Source organism: Quercus robur, chromosome 3 (assembly GCF_932294415.1).
Source record: "Quercus robur chromosome 3, dhQueRobu3.1, whole genome shotgun sequence".
Classification (NCBI taxonomy): domain Eukaryota; kingdom Viridiplantae; phylum Streptophyta; class Magnoliopsida; order Fagales; family Fagaceae; genus Quercus; species Quercus robur.
Genome location: NC_065536.1, coordinates 24,069,725 through 24,094,169, shown reverse-complemented (window position 1 = coordinate 24,094,169; position 24,445 = coordinate 24,069,725). Strand labels below are relative to the sequence as shown.

General features: G+C 35.7%; 1 protein-coding gene across 9 annotated transcripts in view; it reads left to right on the top strand.

Moving 5' to 3' along the window:
* The first annotated feature begins 19,922 nt into the window (after positions 1-19,922).
* Positions 19,923-24,445, top strand: part of LOC126717543 (putative disease resistance protein RGA3) — a 116,085-nt gene continuing 111,562 nt past the window's right edge. For 3 of the 9 annotated variants that reach the window (XM_050419334.1, XM_050419332.1, XM_050419333.1), the window contains exons 1-2: positions 19,923-23,335; positions 23,553-23,743. In XM_050419334.1, coding sequence (XP_050275291.1) covers positions 20,467-23,335; positions 23,553-23,611 — 2,928 coding nt within the window. In that variant the 5' untranslated portion in view covers positions 19,923-20,466 and the 3' untranslated portion in view covers positions 23,612-23,743. The remainder of the gene's footprint in view (positions 23,336-23,552; positions 23,744-24,445) is intronic. The other 6 variants (XM_050419325.1, XM_050419327.1, XM_050419328.1 and 3 more) reach the window with 3 other exon arrangements.

The following is a 24,445-nucleotide window of genomic DNA, read 5'->3' as shown; positions in this document are numbered from 1 at the left end:
GTAAAAAACCCGTCCAAACATGCAAGAGAAAATATAATTTTACGGAATTATTAGTTTATTACACTATATTTTCGCTATAAAAAAGAGTCATATAATCCTATATATTCATAAAATTAAAATAATTTGTCCATTAACAAATGATATTAATCATTTTAGTAAGTAGCAATATTAACAATCAAACATTAATATAGTGTTTTAGGTATCAATTTATTTAGCTTTTTTGTAATTTTTTTTTAATTAAAAATGTGTTAAAATTTATTTGAACTTTGAAAAAAAAAGGTGAAGTATTAAAAATTTGTACCTAATAGTTAAAAGTTAAACAAAAAATTTAAAGGCAAATGGACACTAAGTGGACGTAAAATAAAAATAAAAAAATAGTTGAGAAAGGGGGAAAATAATATTTAATTTGTAACTACAGGGAAGGGAAATTTTTAATGGTATTGAATTTTAAAATGAAAAGCATACTTTTTTTTTTCATTTTTTTAAGTGTGGGATTCTTAGAGACACATCTTGTGATCATGATTGAGGTTGGAACTACAACCATTTAGTTTGGATTGCATGAGCTATATAAATGGAATTAATTTGACAAAGTCCAATCTAATTATGTGTGTATATATATTTAGAGCAAAACTTAGATACACTATCTTACATACTGTTCTTTAAGTTCTCTTAAATTTAGGGTCTGTTTGGTATGTGTGTTTAAACAATAGTTTTCAGTTTTTTTAGAAATATGTGTGGGTGAAAAAGTATGTGAAAATGCGTGTAATGTTGTTTAAAAACTGAAAATATGTGTTTAAAATGATGTACCAAACAGCAACCACTTGTCTAGTTTATAACTCAGAGGAGAAGATTCAAAGGAAAAGGTGGGAGTTTGGAAAATAGAAAGGAATTTAGATTACTTAGAGAAGGATTAGGTGTGGGTTTGAAGAGATTTTGCAAGTTCTGGTTCTTAATTTTGGAGATTTGGACTTCTAGGGAAGTTGAGAGAGAGAGAGAGAGAGAGAGAGAGAGAGTTTTTTGTTGTTGTAGTTTTTTTTATTTATAAATTTTAGTTGGCTTTTTGTTGGCCTTTTGATGATGATACACAACAGATATAGGATTTGCTTATTAAGATCTCTAAAGTTCTTCTTTAGCTAAAGGAAAAGATCAAGAGGTTTCTTTTGGCTGCTAGGGTTAGCTCTGCCTAACCTCTAAGCCTTATAGAATTTTGTTGTCCCTCTCTTTCGTAGAGGTCTGTGTCCCCCCTGGTGGGCTTCCTAATTCCTATTACTATCCCTGTCTTAGTAGTTTTCCTTCCTGTTCCCTGTTTTGTTTTCTTGGTCTTGTCCCTCTCACCTTTCCTGGGCCTATCACTCGTTCCTATCTTATGGAGGAGGTGGAGAATCTCTGGAAAAAATTGTCATTATCAGAGGAAGAAAAAGGGCTTGAGATGCCCCAAGCGATCAACCATAACCAAGTTTTGCTAGTTGGTAAGTTCCTTACTCACAGGGTAGTGAACGCTGAGGCCGTAGTGAGAACTTTTAAGCCTTTCTGGCGTACGTGGGGAGGTTTTGATATTTGTGATATGGGAGAGAATAAGCTGATCTTTGAGTTTATGAATGAGAATGATTTAGAGAGGGTTTTAAAGCACGAGCCTTGGACGTACGATAAGCACCTCGTGGTGTTTCAAAGAGTCGATGACGCTACAACGGTCTCCTCTCTTTTGTTGACAGAGACCACCTTTTGGGTGCAGGTCCACGGCCTCCCTATAAAAAGTATGACCTCAGAGGTAGGAAAAACTCTAGGTAGTTCGCGGGGCAAGGTGGTACGGGTGGCAAAATCTGAGGAGGATAGGGGTAATGGACGTTCTCTTCATGTTCGTGTGACGATAGATATTCAAAACCCTTAAACCGTGGAAGAAAGTTATGGGCCAATGGTGTCCAAACGGGGTGGGCTTCTTTCCGTTATGAAAGGTTGCCAAACTTCTGTTATTGGTGCGGCTGCTTATCCCATGAGGAAAGAGACTGCGATGTTTGGTTGAGTAGATGAGGGGAGTTAAGAAAGGAAAACCAACAATTCAGGCCTTGGATGAGGGCCGATTCGGAGAAATCCCAGTGAAAATCGGTGGTGTCGGTCTTGAGCTCTGGTAAGGCATACAATGGGAAACTTAGAGCGGAGGCTAACATGAAAGAGCGAGCCTCTGTCACAGTTGAGGTGTTAGGCTGCGAAGTCCAACAATTATTGGTTGCGTGCTACACTAACCTAAAGCCAAAAAAATATAATGAAAGGTTGCAAGAAATAGACAGGGAATTGGGCTTACTAGCTGAGTTGGGGTCAAAGCCCGAGGTCACCCATGATGTCCCCTCAAAAGCCGAATCTTCAAAAGTTTTGGCGGTAAAAAGTGGGCTGCCTTCAGAGGGTAAGGGTAAGAGGGAGATGGGTATTTTAAGTCATGACATTGGGGCAAAAATGGCCCATTACCATCAATTTTGGAAATAATTTGCCCAGAAACACTGTTTCTGAACTATATAGCAATGTACCACTTTTTCGGGTACTCGAGCTTGGTGAGCTCGAGTACCATGTTTTTTTAATCCACTATCGCCCCATATTCAAGGAGCCCTATAGTGGCGTTTTTAAGCCCTATAGTGGCGTTTTTAAGCCCTATAGTGTCGTTTTCGGGCACAAAAACGCCACTATAGGGCCCCTTAACCTGTTATGGGGACTTATAAAAAAATTTTGCAAGAAAATGCCGCTATAGGGCCCAAAAACGTCACTATAGGGCTTAAAAAACGCCACTATAGGGCCCCTTGAACCTGTTATGGGGACTTATAAAAAAAATTTTGCAAGAAAACGCCGCTATAGGGCCCGAAAACGTCACTATAGGGCTTAAAAACGCCACTATAGGGCTCCTTGAATATGGGGCGACAGTGGATTAAAAAAACATGGTACTCGAGCTCACCAAGCTCGAGTACCTGAAAAAGTGGTACATTGCTATATAGTTCAGAAACAGTGTTTCTGGGCAAATTATTTCCAAAATTGATGGTAATGGGCCATTTTTGCCATGACATTGGGCCTACAGAAGCCCAATTGGAAATTGAGACTTTCACTTTCTCAGTTGAAAAGACCAGATCGGCACTTCAAGATATATCAAACTCAGCTAAGCCCTCTCAAGCCCAAAGTAAGAAGTCACAAGTATCTTGGAAAAAGTTGGCTCGTAAGGTTAAGGCCTAGTCTCAAGACGTTGATATGTCTGACCCCCCAGAACGAAACCTTCACTTGATGAATCGGAAATCACGAAACAGAAATGTATACGCCCTACCAACCATGGTCCTCCACCCTCTGAGAGCTCATCGGTGGTGGCTGCCTAATAGCCCTACCGGTCACCATGAATTACTTGAGTTGGAATTGCCGTGGGCTTGGGATCTGATGGTGAGTTTGAGAGCTTTCCGAAATTGTGAGAGCAAAAGGTCCTAACCTAATTTTCTTGATGGAGACAAAGAAGAGTCGGACTTATCTTGAAAATGTGAGATGTGATTTGCATTTTGATAATCTGTTTGTTGTCTCTAGAAGGAATTTAGGTGGAGGTTTGGTGCTACTATGGATGAACGATCTAAACCTCCATATTCGCACTTTCTAGCCTTTTCACATAGATGCAGTGGTAAACCCAGGAATCTGTGACGCCTAGCGGTTCACGGGGTTTTACAGAGCCCCTAAGACCGATAACTAGGAAGATTCTTGGTCCCTACTCCGCTACCTCAGCTCCCAACTTAATCTGCCGTGGGTTTGCATTGGAGATTTTAATGAAATTGTTTGTGTGGAAGAGAAGATAGGGCAGCTATTCGGCCCAAAAGGCAAATGCAAGAATTTCAAAACTGTTTGGATTACTTGTGGGCTCAAAGACTTGGGGTTCTCGTTCACCTAGTGCAACCGTTGATTTGATGGCCCGTTGGTTTGGGCTCGTCTTAACAAAGTCGTGGCCTCCATCGACTAGATGATTAAGTTCGCGTTGAATCACCTTCATCACCTATTGGGTTTCTCCTCTGACCATAAGCCTCTCTGGCTGGCTTCCAATGACACTCACAACTGTTTCTACCACCAGCAACGCTCCTTTCGATTTGAGGCCATGTGGGTCATGGATGACCGATATGAAAGGGTTGTTCATAAGGCTTGGGAAGGTAACCCCTTGGTTGACCCAATGGTAAACGTCTTGGAAAAAATTAAGTCCTGCCAATCCCAACTCTAATTATGGGATAAAAAGTTGTTTGGGAATGTGTGCATTACTTTGGCAAAAAAGAAAAAACTCTTAGAAAAAGCTGAAGCCAATTCAACCAGGGGAAGGAATCTAAACCTCGTCAAGTCCTTTTCGGAGGAAATTAAGATGCTATCAGAGCTGGAGGGTTGCTTATGGAGGCATAGGTCTCATTTGAAATGGTTAAAAGAGGGAGACTGTAACTCGAAATACTCTATTGTAGAGCTACAGAGAGAAATAAGAGGCATTTCATTACAGGTTTGGAGAATCAAGCAGGTGTGTTGATTAAGGCTGAAGGCCAAATTGGAAGGTTGTTGACTTAGTACTACACGGGTCTGTTCACCTCCTCTAACCCATCAGGTTTTGATTTGGTTCATGAAGGGGTTGAGCCGAGAGTTTCAAATGATATGAATGATGAGTTGCTTTGCTTGTTTAAAGAAATTGAAGTGCTTGATGCTCTGAACCAGATGGACTCGTCCTCAGCCCCAGGCCTCGATGGTCTTTCTCCAATGTTCTACAAACAATTCTGGAGCAAGGTGGGCCCTGAGGTCTCTGCTGCCGTATTGTCAGTCCTCAATTTAGGTACCCTTCCTCCTGACCTCAACCATACATTTATTACACTGATTCCAAAAGTCAAGAGTTTAAGAAATGTCACAGATTTTCGTCTAATCAGTCTCAGTAATGTCTTATATAAGCTGATCGCCAAGGTTTTAGCCAACAGTCTCAAAAAGTTCCTCCCTTAGTTGATCTTTGAAACTCAGAGTGCTTTCTTGTCAGATAGGCTCATAACTGATAATATTCTAATAGCTCATGAAATGCTTCACTACTTGAAGGCGAAGATATAAGGTAAAATAGGGCTTATGGCACTCAAACTAGATATGAATAAGGCTTACGACCGGGCTGAATGGGTGTACTTGGAAAAAATCATGAGAAAAATGGGGTTTAGTCAAAGGTGTGTCTCGCTAATCTCTATGTGTATCAGGTCAGTATCATACTCCATTTTGCTTAATGGTCAGCCCCATGGTTTGATTAAACTGGAGAGGGGTTTGAGGCAGGGTGACCTGTTGTCCCCCTATTTGGTCTTGCTAGTTACGGAGGATTTACATGCTCTCCTTGTTAAGGCTGAAAATGCAGGTGAACTAAGGGGTGTCTCGATTTGTGCAAGGGGTCCTCGAATATCTCATTTACTATTTGTAGACGATAGCCTCATCTTCTGCAAGGCATCCATCTCGAACTGTCAAAAAATTCAGGAGATTCTTCAAAACTATGAACAAGCTTCGTGGCAAAATATCAATAGGGGGAAGACTAGTCTATTTTTCAGCTCCAACACTTCTCGGGAATCATAGGAAGATATAAAGGAATTTTTAAATGTGCCAATAATCCAAAGATATGAGCACTATCTGGGTCTTCCGTCTCTGGTGGGGCGAGCATAGAAAAAACCCTTTAGCATTATAAAAGAGAGGATATGGAGAAAGCTAAAGGGTTGGAAGGAAAAAACCCTTTCCCAAGCCGAATGTGAAATCCTTATTAAGGTGGTCATCCAAGCCATTCCGACCTACACGATGTTGTGTTTCAAACTCCCAAAAAGTCTCATAAAGGAAATAGAAGTCTTAATCAGAAAATTCTGGTGGGGCTACCAGGAGGAATAAAAAAAGATCCACTGGGTGAGTTGGGAGAAGCTTTGTCTTCCAAAGTGTGAGGGTGGTATGGGTTTTCGAGAATTATCCAAGTTTAATGACTCTTTAGTGGCCAAACAAGTTTGGCAGCTTATCCATCACAAGGAGTCCCTATTTGCAAAAGTTTTTAAGGCAAAGTTTTACCCGAATTGCTCTTTGTTTGATGTCCTTTCCTCGAACAAAGGTTCATTCGCTTGGAAAAGTATCTTCCAAGCAAGGAAAGTAGTTGATTTGGGCTCAACATGGTGGGTTGGGGACGGGAAGTCCATTCGGATTAGGGGAGATAAATGGATTCCCAGTAACCTTTCAAAGAAAATAATATCCCCACCTGCCTCTCTACCCATGGAAGCCCGAGTGAGTGATTTGATTGATGAAGAGCTCCACTATTGGAAGAACGAAGTGGTTAATCAAGAATTCCTACCCCATGAAGCTAAGGTCATCCTGGCTATGCCTCTCAGTATCTTTCGCACCCCTAACACCCAACTTTGGCCAGACTTAAAAAATGGAAGTTTTCAACCAAAAGCACCTACCACTTACTCGTAAAATTTGAGAATGCTAAGATGCCAACTTGCTCAAACCAAGTAAAGAATCACTCCCTCTGGAAAGGAATTTGGTCCCTTGAAGTCCTACACAAAGTCTGCCACTTCCTCTAGAGATCAACAAACAATGCCTTCACAACCCTCCATAATTTGTGGCGACGAAAGGTCGTCAGCAATGTGACGTGCCTTGGATGTAGATGCGGTGTTAAGGATATCATCCACGCGATCTGGGGTTGTAACTGTCTTCTAACTATCTGGGAAGGGTGTAAGGAGCTCATGAAACTATGAAGCAGGAACTTTTCATCCTTTGCAAACTTGATTAATTTGATTTTCTCACTCTGCCACAGCATAGATGTTAATTGGCTAGCAATGGTTTTCTGGTTAATTTGGAATAGAAGGAATTTGGCTCGACAATAGGAAAAAGCCATTGACCTTCAATCAATCAGCAAAACGGCATATGCTCTCCTTCAGGAATTTCTCGCGGCCCAGACTTCAAGAGTCCGTCCCCTTCCCGCAGCCCCAAGACGTACTCGTTGGTCGCCCCCTCATGATCTCTTTTATAAGATCAATTTCGATGGTGCAGTCTTTTGTGAGGACGGTGCAGCAGGTATAGGCGTGGTGATAAGGAATTCCTCAGGTAGTGTGATTTGCTCCTTTGCTCAACGAATCCCTTTACCTTCGTCGGTGAATACCGTTGAAGCCTTGGCTTGCAGGGGAGCCGTTCAACTGGCTAAGGAGATTTGTGTCTTCAATGCAATCTTTGAAGGGGACTCTGAAGTAGTGGTAAAGGCGCTCTAGGCGCAAAGGGCCAACAGCCTAGATTTCAGACTGATCTTAAGAGATACTCTTTTATTAGTAACTGACTTACGAAATGTATTTTTTTTCCCATGTAAAAAGAACAGGCAACTCAGTTGCCCATTATCTTGCCAAAAGTGCCAAGTCTAGTAATAAGCTTCAGGTGTGGATGGAGTCCACCCCTGAGAGTATATCTCCTCTGTAACCCGTGAAAGTGTGTAATTCCCTTATGTTGTTTTAATATATTTTGGGCCTCCTTTATTTTTGGAGGGTCCGAATTCTCAAAAAAAAAAGGAAAAGATTGAGTCCTAAAGACAGAGATTTGAAGCCATGGGGTTGTCTTGCGGTATAGGAAAAGAAAAAGAAAGAAATTATATTCTAACATCGTTTGCCCCAGTTGTTAAATTAGACAAATAGCTGAAATTTAAATGATGAAGTTAAGGAATAGTACCTAAAGTATTGTATTTAAGTTTTGCTTATCAAAAGTAGACGTCATAGGTTGAAATTCTTTTAAAAATAAATAAATAAAAACCTTGGATATCTATATTAAAAACACCGGCCAAAATGGGGTTTTACCCATTTTTCACAAACTTTCCAACAAAATGCCCTCTATTTGAAACTATTTAGGGATATGCCCCTATTTTGAAACTCGATTTTTAGAAAATCGAGTTTCAAATGTAAAACTCGATTTTTGGACAATCAAGTTATAGGGAAATTTAATTTAGAAAAAAAAAAATTTTGGAACTCGAGTTCCATTCAAAGAACTCAAGTTCATGGAACTCGAGTTCCACTTGAATAGTTTCAAGGAACTCAAGTTCCATGAGCTCAAGTTCTTTGAATGGAACTCGAGTTCATGGAACTTGAGTTCCACAAAATTTTTTTTTCTTCAATTTTCAGTTCGTTATAACACGATTGTCCAAAAATCAAGTTTCAAAACAGAGACATCTCCCTGAATAGTTTCAGATAGGGGGTATTTTGCTGGAAAGTTTTGGTGAAAGGGGCAAGTGCCCATTTTGACCTAAAAACACCACGCAATATCATTGAGCTATAAGCCTCTAAGTGTTCATTTTATAATTTATGAATGTTTAGTTAATTCAAATAATTGTTACATACAACTTACACTAATGGGATTGCGGCTCTATTAATCAAAATAAAAATTATATTGTTTTGTTTTTAACGAGATATTAGACGTATTATTTGGCTAGCGAAAAACTTGTGGCTCGTCACCACATATGCATATTGTATTATAAGATAATTTCTACTCACAACTCTACGGCTATAATATTCAACTTTTAAAATTTATCTTACCTTTATTTTTGTATATATAGCTATAATAATATTTGAAATTTGTGGTGTCTAATCCATAATGATTGCCTTTTATTACCGTCAAGACACTACTTGGTTGTTTTTTGTATAGGTATGAATGCATGACTAGAATCGAAATCTCTTGTTTTACATAAGAGACTTTATCAATTAAGTTAATTAGAATATATTATTATTTTTTTTTTGAGATATTAAATAGAATGAAACTATTAGGGAAAAAAAAAATTCAAATAACAGAAACATCTTTCTTGATTTCAAAATTTTATTTACAAGGTAAAAAGACTCAAAACTAGGTCTTTAAAAATTATTGTGCTACCCAACTACATCAAATTATACCTTATTTATTTGCGCACTTTCCTCTCGTAATTTTTTAGTTTTTTTTAGTAATTTAGCCATTGTCAATCATGAGAAAATCAAAGTTATCAATTCTATTTTAAAGATCTTTTTAGTTTATCTATTGGAACAAAATATTATAATATTGATCTATTTCAACATATCATTTTAGGATAATCATTAATTTTATAAAATATTTTTATAACAGAAAATAAAAATACCTAAAGTTTATCACATAGTGTATACCATATTAAAGTATAAATTGAAAACCAAATAATATATATTATTATTATCATCGCCACATAAACAAGTAACTTCATGATATGAACTGTAAATATGTAAATAGTATTATAACTAATAATTATATCAACCATGAATCAATCAATTTAAATACCCTTTTTTTTAACAATCAATTTAAATACCTTAGCCTATTAGGACCAAATTTGAAATATCAATCAAGAAAAAAACACATGTAATACTCAAATCCCCCCCCCCCCCCCCCCAAAAATTGAGAGATTGTTGAGGACCAAAATTTCACAAGAAAGCCCATTCCATGAAAAATAAGGAAAGACCATGGGCTTTAACAAAAGAAAGCCCAATTCATGAAGTTAAAAAGGACTATGAAGGCCCAAAATCCCAAAAAGAAGGAAAAAGAAAGGAATAATAATAATAAAGAAAAAAAAAAAAAAGAGGATCTTGGTCAGGCCAAAGAAAGGATCCTGGCGGGCTAGAGGATATGCAGCAAGAAGAAGGATCCTAGTTAGACCAGAGGATATGTAGCAAGATGTATGTTCATATTTTTTCCAATAAAAGTCATTAAAAAATCCAGCAAAACCAGGTATTATCTTTGTAACCCATGGTCCAAGCCCATAGGATCCCGAATGGATAGTAAGGGAGAAATGGTTTGGTCGGTAGGGGAGTGATTTCTGGTGAAAGGAGGATCCTGAAGGGTTTCTCTTGGTTCATATATTTGCTTGGAATGCATGAACCAATGGAAAACTCAGTTCCCCCATGTGTATGACACCTCGCCACAATTTCCTCTCAATTGTCATTTTCAACAAAGCTGTCACAATACACTGAGCAGCCTATCCATTCCTTTGACTTTCCAAGAAGGAATCTTTCATTTATAGCTAAAGCCAAATGCCTCTTTTGAGTTATAATTGCCTAAATAAGCTATACCTTTGCCCAATGCACATTTTCAGGTGCCAAATGACATGGTTTTACCCAGCAGACCTGGGACGTCCTCGCCCGGGGTACCAAACCAGGTCTGCTATAAAAGGAACACTAAGACATAGCAGAAAGGGGGTGATTCGGGAGGGAGAACAATGGGGATTTAGAGGGATAGTTCAGAGGTTCAAAAGATATATTCTTAGAGCTTTAATAGCCTAGCAAGGAAGAGAAAGAAAGGAACAAAATAAGAGAGCCAAGGTGAAGGAATTTGTCCCATATCCTTAAGATCATTCAAAATATCACTTAGCCTCCAAAAAAACATATGCCAAAATATGTACACATTAGATATCATTCTCTCCCACAAAAATCCTACTCACCTAACTATCTTGGAAGGCAATGCCCAAGCAAAGCCACCTGGACTTGAGTTCCAAATTCCACAAGTCTTGTGCAAAAGCATTAAGTTTGTGAGAATTGGAGCCAGGATCCTCGTGGCTGAATCATTCTCATGAAATTCATTTACATATATGTATATGTATTAAAATATATATCCTAGTCTAAGAAACTAACAATTATTTGAAGATATGTGTATTATATAGTGTGTTTTTATGCAGGACCTATAGAGGTAAAGGGAAATGACAAAACTCTATTGCATAATAAGCATGGAGAAAGATTGTATAGTTCATAGAATCAGCATTCTAGATTCTTACAGGCCTAGCACCCTTGGGAACCACGACAGTACGCCCAGGGTACCAAGTGAAGGAACTTTTTTTAAATGTTTACACAATAAAAGATAAATTTTAAATATTCTATTTCAATCTCTTTCTCATTGTAAATATTATGAATAATTATTTTACTTGTTTCGCAAGAGTAAAAGGTCATTTCATGATACTAAAAAACTTATAATGGTATTTTATTGCTTACGAAGAATTGCATTTTTGCCTTAAGGAGCTTTATGTGACTTGCGCACAACTTGGTTTGTAATCAGCCCCCATTTAGCTGCGGCGAACCAAGGCCAGTCCACCAAACAACAAGTAAAGGGCTCGGGATCCTTGTTTCTACTTGGACCTGGGTACTGTCCAAAAAAGGACCCTTACAAAGATTAAAAAGAGCAATGAATTATGTAAAGGAAGATCAAGGTAGCCCAAAATGGGTAGAACGGATTGGAATGGGCTGGAATTTTGGCCAAGGTAGATCAAAAGAAGTATTAATTGATTGATTGGGACAAAATTTCCAATCATTTCGGCTAAAACATAATGAAATAGACAACTTTGAATAACACTACTTGCCATTGATGAGAATCAACAAGCATTAAAGGATCCATTACATGTTCTAGTTGGGCCTATTACTAGAGCAAGATCCAAAAAGATCAAAGACGCACTTAATGGACTGATTCAAGAGATTTGGGCTGATTCTAACACAAGACATTCTAAACTTGGCCCAAAGGAAGATGAAGGCGTAATAAATATCCAAGCTATTGAGGACTGATTTGGCTTAATTGGGTGTGATTTATGGTGTGGATTAGTGGCTGATTGACTTTCCACCTCCATACCAATTAATAGATATTTTTCCTATTTTGGAGTTGCTAATTTCAAACTAAATCCACCTTAATTTTAGGCTTCTAATATTTAGAACGTTTTTTTAGCTATTTTCCTATGTTGGAGTTGTTAATTTCAAACCAAATCAACTTTAATTTAGGCTTTTATTATTTAGTACTTTTTTTTCCTATTTTCAGTCATGTCTTATAAATAGCATGCACTCATTGTAATGGAGGATTATTGAATAAAAATCAGAAAACGTGAGGTTTTGCTTCTTCTTTTGGTTCTTCAAGAACTGTGAACTTATTAGGGATTCTTCCTTGTGGCGTTCAAATTTTATACCTTCGGTTCCTGATTCAATTATAATCATTCGGTCGAGGTCTAATACTTATACCTTTGGTTTGCATTTCAATTATAAACGTTGGGTCAGAGTTTCTATCAAAAATCTGAATTTTAGCTTTCTTGGGCAAGTATTCCAATATTTTTGTTGGGTCTCAAAACGTGTCGATTGAGGTTCGCATCAACCATGTTGTGTTATTGCCATTCAAAAAGACTGAGTATAAGATATCACTTCAACAATACAATGCAAGCAGCTTAAATATGCAAACCAGAGCACTTTGCCTATTACACTACTCCATAATTTTTCAAGGATGTGTATTTTGATAAATCCATTATTAAATTACAATTTTCTTTTTTGAGGATGAATTACATTTTCTCTTTATACTTGCATGTTTGTAAAAGTTTAAGATAATATATCAAAAACTAGCTAGTTTATAAAAAAAATTTAAATTTAAATTTTTTGTATTTTAAAATTTTACACAAAAATATATTAGATTATTCATTGAATCAAAATGAAATTTGACGCATGTATTAAGAATAATGAAAATGTGATATTTTAAAATAGTAATTTAATAATACATTCATAGAGAACTATATTAGGTGTAACATGATCACGTCCCATTAGAGTTGCAGTGCTCGTAGAGCATGTCCTCATAGTTGGGTCAGTCTGTCTGGAAATGATTTGAACATACTAGGATTTTTTGCTTGGTAGTTTCATAGCCTTACCTCTTAGTAAAGCTCAAGACCTTCAACAATGCCTAATCCTACAATGCAAGTGACACTTCGATTCCATTGCTTAGAGCAGTAAAAGCCAACGACAAAATTGTTGGCCTAAATGCTCTTGTCAAACAAGTATATAATTTTCATTTTATTTGATTTTGTGCAATTGACATGGATGACCAAATCCTCATAAGGTATGTAGCTCAAATAGATCCAAAGTTTTTTTTTTTTTTTTTTTTTTTTTTGAGATAGTTTTTAACTTATTGCGTTCACTCTTAATAATAGCTCTTTATCACCAGACCAAGACACCAATCAGTTTTTAGTGTAGGCGAGAATTGAATCCAGATTTCTTATTTAACTATCAAAGACTTTACCAGTTGAGCTAACTGGTAAAGTTTTTGTGCAATTGACATGGATGACCAAACCCTCATAAGGTATGTAGCTCAAATAGATCCAAAGTTTTTTTTTTTTTTTTTTTTTTGATAGTTTTTAACTTATTGCGTTCACTCCTAATAATAGCTCTTTATCATCAGACCAAGACACCAATCAGTTTTTGGTGTAGGCGAGAATTGAACCCAGATTTCTTATTCAACTATCAAAGACTTTACCAGTTGAGCTAACTGGTAAAGTTTTTGTGCAATTGACATGGATGACCAAACCCTCATAAGGTATGTAGCTCAAATAGATCCAAAGGTTTTTTTTTTTTTTTTTTTTTTTTTTTTTTGAGATAGTTTTCAACTTATTGTGTCCACTCCTAATAATATCTCTTTATTATTATACCAAGACACTAATCAGTTTTTGGTATAGGCGGGAATTGAACCCAGATTTCTTATTCAACTATCAGAAACTTTACCAGTTGAGCTAACTGGAACCCACAAATTTATCTAAGTTATGTCACATGATTGGATCATCAACCACACATAGACATATATGATACAACGAATTATATATCATCATTCGGACGGGTTTAGCCATTTAGTGCAATTAGACACTGGACCAATTCTTACCTTGACACAACACATGACAAGAGATTGGAGAAGAAAAAAAAGGTAAAAAAAACTAAGAAAAAAAAAGATGAGAAACATAGAATAGAGTCAAAGATAACATTTACTCCTTCACACACTGGTTAGGTGGTTCCATCTAGTCTATTAAAGAATCCCAAAGGAATGACCTTTCTGGCCACACATTGCTCAGCATAGTCTTCACTCTTCAATCTTCAGATTTCCTACTGTAAGCTTCTATTGGAGTTTAGACCTAAACTCCGGAATTTGCTGATGCACATAACGAAAACCTTAAGTATCCAGCCGACATGACAAACCCAAGAATTCAACTGAGTTGGAAGAATTGTAAGAATCGCCCTCACTTCATATAATTCATTTATTAGATCCTTAAAATGAATCACTTGTTTGGTTATTGACACTGGTAACCTTTGTTGTTTAATCTTGTATATGGATTATCAATCTGATTAGTGTAAAAAAAAAAATTGTAAAGTACAGACTGTAAAATTTGGATTAATATTTATTTTGCCCCTAAAGTTTTAAAATTTTGCATTTGGTTCCCTGAGCATTAGCATTAGGTGTGTAAACATTCACGTCGCTATTTTACATCCTCCCATGCTCAAAACTTGGCTCCAATCGGGTTACTATTGCTAAAAAAATTTAACAACCATCAACTGTAAAGTTTTTATATATACATCCCACTGTAGCTCAGGATGTATAAGTTTAATTATTATTTTATTCTCACTTTTCCCAATTAAAAATAAAATACGCTCTCTCATTTCTCATGTCTCCATCTCCATCTGATGTCATTAGTTCTCTCTCTCAACAAAATCAGAGTTCCCTCCCTCAAATCAGTGCTCTCTCTTCTCCCTTCCGCCAATCCCTCTCTCTGACCGGACCAAAATCATGCTTTGAGGGTTTGAGACAGTGTTGATTCAGTGTTATGGGCTTCGGGTTGCTGGGGTTTGTTTGAGCTTCGGGTTTTGTTCGCGATGGCGGCTAGTTGTTCAGGGTTTGGGTTTAAGTATGGTGGTGGGTTGTATGGGTTTTGGGGTTTTGGGTTTGAGTTTTAGTTTGAAACTTTGAATTAGCAATTTGAAACTTTGAAATTAGTGGTCTGATCTGGGTTTTGAATTTTTATTTATTTATTTATTTTTGGGTTTGTGGGTATGGATATGTGATTTTGGTGGTTGTTGATGGTGGTGGTGATGGATTCCAAGTGGTGGTGGTGGGCTGTGGGGTAGGTGCCTGCTATGGTTGAGTTTTTTTTTTGGGTGGGGGGCGGGGGGGTAATTTTGGTTGTGACAAGTTGGGGTTTGTGGCTGGGTTTTGGTGGAAGGTGGTAGTGGGTTTTTTTTTGCAGAGAAAGAAAGAGGAAGATAGGAGAGAGAAACATCAATTTTTTTATATTATTTGATAATGTAGTTTATATTATTTTAAAGAATTGTATATAAAAATAGAAACTGAAATATTAGGAGAGTTGTTAATCGATATAGTAAAATAGATAAAGTAAGTGATTGAAAAAAAAGATAAAGTAGGTTTTGAGAATATAAAATAGATAAATTCTTAAGAAACATGTAAAAAATGTTATGTATGCTTGAGGAACCAATCAAATCATGCAACAAATAATGTCAAGTCAATTAAAAAATATTAAAAAAATAAAAAGCTAAAAGAAATTAAAAAAACTAAAAAAATAAAAAAGGAAATAATATTATTCTCCTGTCATCCAAACAAAACCTAACATCTCAATCTCTGACACGAAATTAAACAAGAGATTTAGAATGACTCACTACAACCTCTTTCAAACTCAGAATCCCTTCACCAAATTATTCACAACCCACTTTTGGGTTTTAGTTTTAGTTCATACCCAACCCAAATTAAACATTTGTGACAAGATCATCTACACATCAGTGAAAATTCTAGTATTATAGTTAGGGACTATTTGGTAATGTTGTTTGAATAACAGTTTTTATTGTTTAAACAACATAACACATATTTTCACAATATTTTTTTACTCATACATATTTCCACAACATCTAAACAATGTTACTAGAACAATATTAGAGCATTCGCATCAAATATGTCAAAAAATATAGCATTTAACATCTCAAAATACTACTTTATTTATTTTAATACTCCACTTTATAATACATTCAACATTAAAGGTTTATTTTTTTACCACTATATTAAAGTATTATTTATTTTAATCAAGTGAGGGAGATAAAATAGTGGATGAGAGGCATAGGCACACAACACAAGAGAGAGTGAAAAAAAAAAACTCTAGTCACTTGTTACAGTAAGGTGTCAAAAATGACACTCTACTGTAGCAAAGATGTCAAAAATTTTAAGAATAGCATTCTTGACATGGATGATATTTTAAGGAGATGAGAGCTAAGATTAAGATTTAGCATTTTTTTGGTTAAAAAAAAAAATTTAGCATTTTTTAAATCTTTGACGTGAATGCTTTTACCAATTGGGCTACCTTTTGAGAAAACGCAGTAGATTTAAAAATATTTGGTAACGAGAACCGAATGCGTTGCTCTTGTACCAATACCGTAAGAAAAATAATTTTGATTTCAAATGGTTTATACTTTCTAGGTAGGTGGACATATAAAAACTGGAAAGTAATTTTCACTCCAAATCAAGTAATTTTTTATTATTATTTATTATATTTTTTAAGAGAGAAAGACAAAAACAATATCTTAACGGGCTTACTGACCATTTTTCCACCTTCGATATTTTTATTATTATTTATTATATTGATAGTTTGGTACTGATTTTGCTTTTGAGACAGTGGAGTGACTGGAGTCCAATAGTGTGTTACTCTTTACTCACCGGCACATGTGAAGGTGGGCCCTCCGAGACAACCTTAATCTCCGCGTGCACTAAACAGCTGTACTAATATTATTGATTTATACATGTACTAACAAGTGTTTTTAAGATAATAATTAATGGGTGAAGCTTGTGTTCAGTAGTTAGAGTCACTGGACATTTTAAGATCCACTCTTATGAAAAATAAAAAAATTATCAAAACATAATTATTTATTTATTTTTTATAAAAATTTTCTTTAGTTCATCCGTTATTATTTACACTTCCTGACTTCCAGGACTAAGGAGCAGCCTAAATCTGTTTGCTTAGTTTCTTCTTCAGAATCAACAATTTGCTCTTTCATCTGTAGTCTCTTTGTGTTTGTGTTATCAATCAAAAACAGTTACCTTTCTTGATTTTCAAAAAAAGAAAAAAAAGGAGAGTTCCATTTCCAAGTATGGCTCGGGCTCTTGTTTCTACCATAATGGACCGGCTTGATTCACTTTTTGCTTCAGAGTTCACGTCCATGCTAAATGTTGTGGAAGAAGTGGAAAAGCTTAACGATGCAGAGGAAAGAAAAGTGAAGGAGAAGGCTGTAAATTACAGACCATAAAGTTTGGATTTATATTTATTTTGCCCCTTAAGTTTTAAAATTTTTAATTTGGTTCCCTAATGTTACTAATTTTTTGATTGGGAAATAGGAAACTTCTGCCCATGCCTTCACTAAGTAACATCTAAAAGCATGTTATGTATGCTAGATGAACCAATCAAATCATGCTACGCCAAAGAAGTAATGTAAAGTCAATTAAAAAACTTTAAAAGATCAAAAAGCTAAAAAAATCTTTAAAAAAATGAAAAATAAAATAAAATAAAAAGGAATATAATTTTACTCTCTTACCATCTAAACAAAACCAACATCTCAATTGCTAACACTTAATTAAACAAGAGATTTAGAATCACTACAACTTCCTTCAAGCTCGAAAGTCAAAATCTCATCACCAAATTATTCACAACCCACTTTTGTGTCTTAGTTTTAGTTCAATACCCAACCCAAACTAAACATTTGTGACAAGATCATCCAGACATAAGCGAAAATTCTAGTGCTACGTTCAGCTTCTGGGAAAATGTAGTAAATTCGAAAATATTGGAATGAGAACCAAATTGGTGTTGCACTTGCACCAATACCATTAAGAAAATAATTTTGATTTCAAATGGTTTCTACTTTCTAGGTCGGTGGATATATAGAAACTGGAAGGTAATTTCCAAGCCACGTCAAGTAATTTATTATTATTATTTTTAGAGAAAAGGACAAAAACACATCAAGGAAATTTTGGTCCACTTAAAACCCAAAATATAAAATTCATTCAAACAATATCTTAACGAGCTTACTGACCATTTTTCCACATTCGATATGAATTCATTAAAATATCCCACGAGAACTATGCATGATTAATTTAGTTTCTTCTTTTTTTTTTTTTCTTTTTTTTTGAAGGGAACTGAGCTGTCTAATCCAATTTTGAAAATGAGGTGAAGCATAATCTAATCGGTGGGTAAAATAAAATAAAATCAGTGAACAAATGTGAACTAATTGACTATGTATGAGTTTGGGAAGCGCATTTTGCGCGTTTTCTAGTTGGTGCATTTTTTTAGTGGGTCTCATGTATTGTTCATAGGATCTATATGTACTTTTTTAGTAATTTTTTTTTTTTAAAAACTGGGTCACATTACACTATTCACATATTTAAAAATTATTTTGCTACAATGTTTTCAGTTTTCAGTAATAAACGGTATCCAAATTTTTCTTTAAAACTAAGGTACTATTCACACATTTAACTTTTTTTTTTTTTCGTATTATATAATTTCTCAATTTATTGTTATACTTTCTCTAATTTTTCTCATTCCTTTTACCTTTTCATTTCCTCACTAATATTTACCTTAATATCACTTTTCATTTATCTCTTTATCTTCCGTTATTTTTTTCTTTTCTTATTCTAATTCTCTTAATAATAAAAAAAATTCAAAAAATTATCCTGTATATGGCTTATCAATCTGATCAGTGTCTAAAAGAAAAATCCCTTTCGAGACTCCAATCTCCATGCAGCATGCTACCCATTTGAGTTCTTCGACGATCCTAAAAATATATATAATTTTTTTATTATATAAAATTGTAAATTACAAATCATAAAGTTTGGATTCATATTTATTTTGCCCCTAAAGTTTTAAAAATTTTAATTTGCTTCCCTAATTTTACCAATATTTTGATTGGGAAATGGGAACCCTTCCGTCCACACCTTCATTAAGTAACATATAAGCATATTATGTATGCTAGATGAACCAATCAAATCATCCCATGCCAAGCAAGTAATGTAAAGTCAATTAAAAAAAATTAAAAATTAAAAAGCTTAAAAAAACTAAAAAAATAAAAAAGAATATAAGGCCCGTTTGGTAGAGGAGTTTGAGTAATGTTGTTTGGATATTTTTGATATACGTGATTACGTGTGGGTCAAAAAATGTGTTGAAATGTGTGTAAGATTGTTTAAAATGCTCAAAAATGTGCTAGAACTTGCTCACCAAACAAGGCCATAATTTTATTCGGTTGCCATCCAAACAAAACCAAACATCCCAGTTGCTAACACTTAATTAAACAAGAGATTTAGAATCACTACAACTTCCTTCAAGCTCAAAAATCCATTACCAAATTATTCACAACCCACTTTTGGATCTTAGTTTTAGTTCAATACCCAACCCAAACTAAACATTTGTGACAAGATCATCCAGACATCAGTGAGAATTCTAGTATTATATTCAACTTCTGGGAAAATGTAGTATATTCAATATTGGAACGAGAACCAAATTGGTGTTGCACTTGCACCAATACCATTAAGATAAATAATTTTGATTTCAAATGATATCTACTTTCTAGGTAGGTGGACATATGGAAACTGGAAGGTTATTTCCAAGCCACATCAAGTAATTTATTATTATTATTATTTTTAGAGAAAAAGACAAAAACACGTTAAGGAAATTTTGGTCCACTAAGAACCCAAAATATAAGGCACTGATATGACAATTTAAACACATATTTTTTTAGTTTTTAAATAATATTATATATATTTTTTTATTCAGATGTATACATTTTTTCACAATCACATATTTTTACACATATTTTCAAATAATAAAATATATATTTTTAATTACATGTATCAAATACCTCTAAAATTCATTCGAACGATATTAAGAAATCTCACGAGAACTATGCATGATTAATTTTTTATTATTATTATTTTTTCCCCATTTTTTTGAATGAAATTGAGCTGTCTAATCCAGTTTTGAAAATGAGGTGAAGCATAATCTAATGGGTAGGTAAAATAAAATAAAATCAGTGAACAGATGTGAACTACTAGTAATTGACCACATGTGAAGGTTTGTAGGCCCTCTTTACTCACCGGCACGTGTGAAGGTGGGCCCTCTGAGACAACCAAAGGCTTAATCTCCGCGTTGACTGACATTATTGATTGATTGCACTTCCATATCTTGGTCTTGTAGCTGCTACGCCTAAATCTGTCGGTTTCTTCTCCACAATCTACAATTTGCTCTTTCCTCAGTTGTCTCTTCGAGTTTGTGTTATCAACCAAAAAGAGTTCCTTTTCTTGATTTTCAAAAAAAAAAAAAAAAAAAAAAAAATCCATTTGTTGTAGCTGCTACGCTGGTTGCGTTTCTTCTCCACAATCTACAATTTGCTCTTTCATCAGTAGTCTCTTTGTGTTCGTGTTATCAACCAAAAAGAGTTCCTTTTCTTGATTTTCAAAAAAAACAAAAAATTTCCATTTCTTGTAGCTGCTACGCCTAAATCTGTTGGTTGCGTTTCTTCTCCACAATCTACAATTTGCTCTTTCATTAGTAGTCTCTTTGTGTTTGTGTTTGTGTTATCAACCAAAAAGAGTTCCTTTTCTTGATTTTCAAAAAAAAAAAAAAAAAAAAAAAATTTCCATTTCCAAAGTATGGCTTGGGCTCTTGTTTCTACCATCGTGGACCAGCTTGGTTCACTCATTGCTTCAGAGTTCAAGGACCGGTTTGGTTCGCTTCTTGCTTCAGAGGTCGCGTCGATTGTAAATGTCAAGGAAGAAGTCAAAAAGCTTGAACGCAAATTCCACGAGATCCAGGCAAAGCTCAACGATGCAGAGGAAAGGCAAGTGAAGGAGGAAGCTGTGAGGCTTTGGTTAAAAAAGCTCAACGACGTATCCTACGAGATGGGCGACGTGTTGGATGAGTGGAACACTGCCAAGATCAAAGCAGACATTGAGAAAGAAGAAGAAGCTGAAGCTAGTACTGCTAAGAGGAGGAAGGTATTGTCCCTTGTTTCTACTTTTTTTCAGCGTCGTGATATTGCTCTTAAGATAAAAGAAATTACTGAAAAGTTAGATGAGATTGACGGAGAGGGAGATATGTACCGGTTTGTACTGACTCGTGGCAATGAAGAAGTTATGAGACCACTAACGGATTCCCACGTTGATGTGTCGAGCATTCTCGGTCGTGATGAGGTTAAGGGTGATCTAGTGAACAGCCTATTGGGCAAGGGTAATGAAGAAGAAAGAAGCCCACATGTCATTTCTTTAGCGGGCATGGGTGGTGTTGGGAAAACCACTCTTGCTCAACTAGCCTATAATGATAGTGAGTTGAGTTCGGCCCATTTTGAGAAAAAAGGGTGGGTTTGTGTTTCTGATCGTTTCAATAAGTTTATGGTTGCCAAAGCAATCATTAAAATTTGTGGAGGTGGTGACTCCAACAGTACTACTGACTGGCCAAGTCTAATGGATGAAATGTGTGAATGGGTTCGGGGAAGAAAGCTATTTCTTGTCCTTGATGATGTGTGGACTGAAGACTCCACATTGTGGGAGCCATTTAGACTTGCACTCCAAAATGCTGCCCAAGGCAGTAGAATTCTAGTCACTACACGTAACAATAGAGTTGCACAAGTTATGGGAAGTGCAAAAATGATCAATTTGGAGGAATTGTCTGATGATGACTGCTGGTCGATTTTTAGTACAATAGCATTTTCTGACAGGGATTCTGAGCAATGTAAGGATTTAGAAGAGATTGGTAGGAAAATATCAGACAAGTGCAAAGGCTTGCCCCTTGCTGCAAGGACTCTAGGGAGTCTCATGCGCTTCAAGAGTCGGAAGGAACAGTGGGAGAAGGTTTTTTGTAGTAGATTGTGGGAATTCGAAGACGTTGAAAGAGGTCTTTTTGCACCATTGTTACTGAGTTATTATGATTTGCCCTTGCCACTGAGACGGTGTTTCTTATATTGTGCTCTCTTTCCAAAAGATTATGACTTTTCTGATGAGGATTTGGTATCTATGTGGATGGCACAAGGTTATATTAAGTCGAATGCAAGAAGTGTGGCAAGTGATTACTTAGAAATTTTATTCATTCGCTCTCTCTTCCAAGATTTTAGGGATGATGAAGATGATGAAAATATTAGGAGGTTCAAGATGCACGATATAGTGCATGATTTGGCACAGTTCATGGCAAAAAATGAATGCATCACAATTGATGGTTACGAAGAGTACAGGCCAAATCTTCAAAATGCTCGGCATTTGTATTTAGAAATTCCACAAAATGCTCAAATTCCCAAGTCCATCTACAGCGCAAAAAATCTACGCACCCTCATTGTTGTAGGTCATGATAGTTATAATGTGTCCAAGTTGTTCCATCATTTTAGATGTTTACGGACATTAAGTTTGAGCTGTCATTATGGTAAATTAAAGGTTTCAGATGAAATAGAAGATTTGATGCATTTAAGGTATCTCAACATACCTACTTGGCTAGAAAACGAATTGCCTGAAACCATAGGTAATCTATGCAATCTACAATTTTTGAATATTACAAGTAATCACTCAGCTGGGTTCAAGAAATTACCACAGGGGATGAGTAAACTGATTAATTTAAAACGTCTTATTTTCGAAGAACCTTTGAATTATCATTTTGAGTTTCCAAGAGGGACTGGGAGATTGAGCTCTCTTACAAAATTAGGTCATTTCTTTGTAGGTGGCAAGGATGATAGCCAAAGATGTGGACTCGGAGAATTAAAAGATTTGAACCACCTTCAAGGAACTCTTAAAATATGTAGGCTGGGGAATGTGGTAAATGCGTGTGAGGCCAAGAATGCAGAGCTCAATAAAAAGATAGGCCTCCGTGATTTGTATCTGTACTTTTCTGGAGAGAACGTAGAGAATGATGGAGGAAGAATGGAGACTGATGTATCAGTTCTGAATGCCTTAGAGCCACCTCCAGGCTTGGAGAAGTTAGAAATTGATTCGTACCGGGGCACCACAATGTTCCCTAATTGGATGATGTCCCTAGCCAAATTGAAAAGCCTTACTCTGACAGCTGGCGAAAATTTAGAGCGCTTACCTCCTCTGGGAAAGCTTCAGTTCCTTGAATATTTACATATAGGTTATGCCTTATTTCCATTCAAAAAGGTGGGTGTTGAATTTTTGGGAATAGAATCTGAAAACAAGAAAGACGGCATAATCAAAATATTCCCAAATTTGAAAACTCTCTCGTTTGATTGTTTGCGCAATTGGGAAGAATGGATTGGGATTGGAGGACAAGAAGAGGAAGATTGTATTATTATAATGCCCTGTCTTCAACAGTTGGAAATTCAAGACTGCCCAGAGTTAAAGTCCCTGCCGGACTTCCTTTTTAAAACTTCATTGCGGGAGTTTTCGGTGAATGAGAGTCCGATTCTCCACGAACGTTACCAAAGAGGGACAGGAGAGGGCTGGGCCAAGATTTCCCATATCCCAAACATCAATATTGATGGAATTGAAGTGCAAAGAGACGGTCAAGAAGTTATTCGACAAGGTAACTTTTTCTACTTCTTCTCGGGCTCCTCCTTTTATTTTGCCCAAAAAATAATAATAAATCAATTAATATTCTTATTTTCTGCCAAAATTTCCCACTGGGAAATAATTACTAACAACGTAGGTTGATGAATTTATCAAATTCTCAATAATTTGATTAGGTTATTTCATTTACGGTTTAATGTTTATGTCGATCTTGCCCATTTTCTTCATTTCAGATGATGAAGAAGAGTTTGACCAAGAAGAGCAGTCTGAGGACGAAGAAGAGGGCCAATGATCTTTGCGTTTCTAGGTTCACAAATTTTAGCTACAAGTAGAGATTTATCAATGTTGATTTGTGTGTGTGTCTGTGTCGCCAAAGTTCATTCTCGGCTTGATTAAGTGTTGCAGAAGTCTGATCCAGTCACAGGTAATTTCTTCCATGTTATAATAAAATATTAATTAATTATCCCGCTTATCTCTCAAAAACAAGTTAATCAGGACTTTGTGAGAGATATCCATATTAGCACAGAAATGTGTGAATGCTTGTAAGATTATCTATTGAAAAGCAAAAAAAGGTTAGGCCACTTATGGTTGCAATAAGTTTAGATTTGAATTTGAATTTCGTTTATTTGGGATTGGAAAACTGTGCTTTTATTGTGGAATTGGAACTCGGTGTTATTAAGGCCTATGGTGAATGAAGCGATTTAATTGCTAATTTGGAATTAGAGTCCACACAATCAACTAGAGCTTGAGTTTAAAATTATTTGACTTGATTTTGTTGGTGAAAGCATAACCGATCTTTTAGAACACTCAGTGCATTTCAAAGTTTTTGTTTGAGGGGACTCTAATTATGACTGCTCATATTAAATCCAATTATGGTTACATAAAATGATGCTCTTTTGTTTTCAAAGTTTTTGTTTCTAACTCTTTTTCTTTATTTTATTTTTTATTTTTTAAAGTTTCCAAATTGTGATGTTCAATGCATTATGTAAGGATTTAATGATGAATTTGTTTAGAAAGTGATATAGAATTCATGACTAGACATTCATCTTGTCTAGAACGCACATACACTTCCTCGTAAAATTTATGCTCTTACATAATTTCTGTTCTTGGTTCAATAAAACAGAAG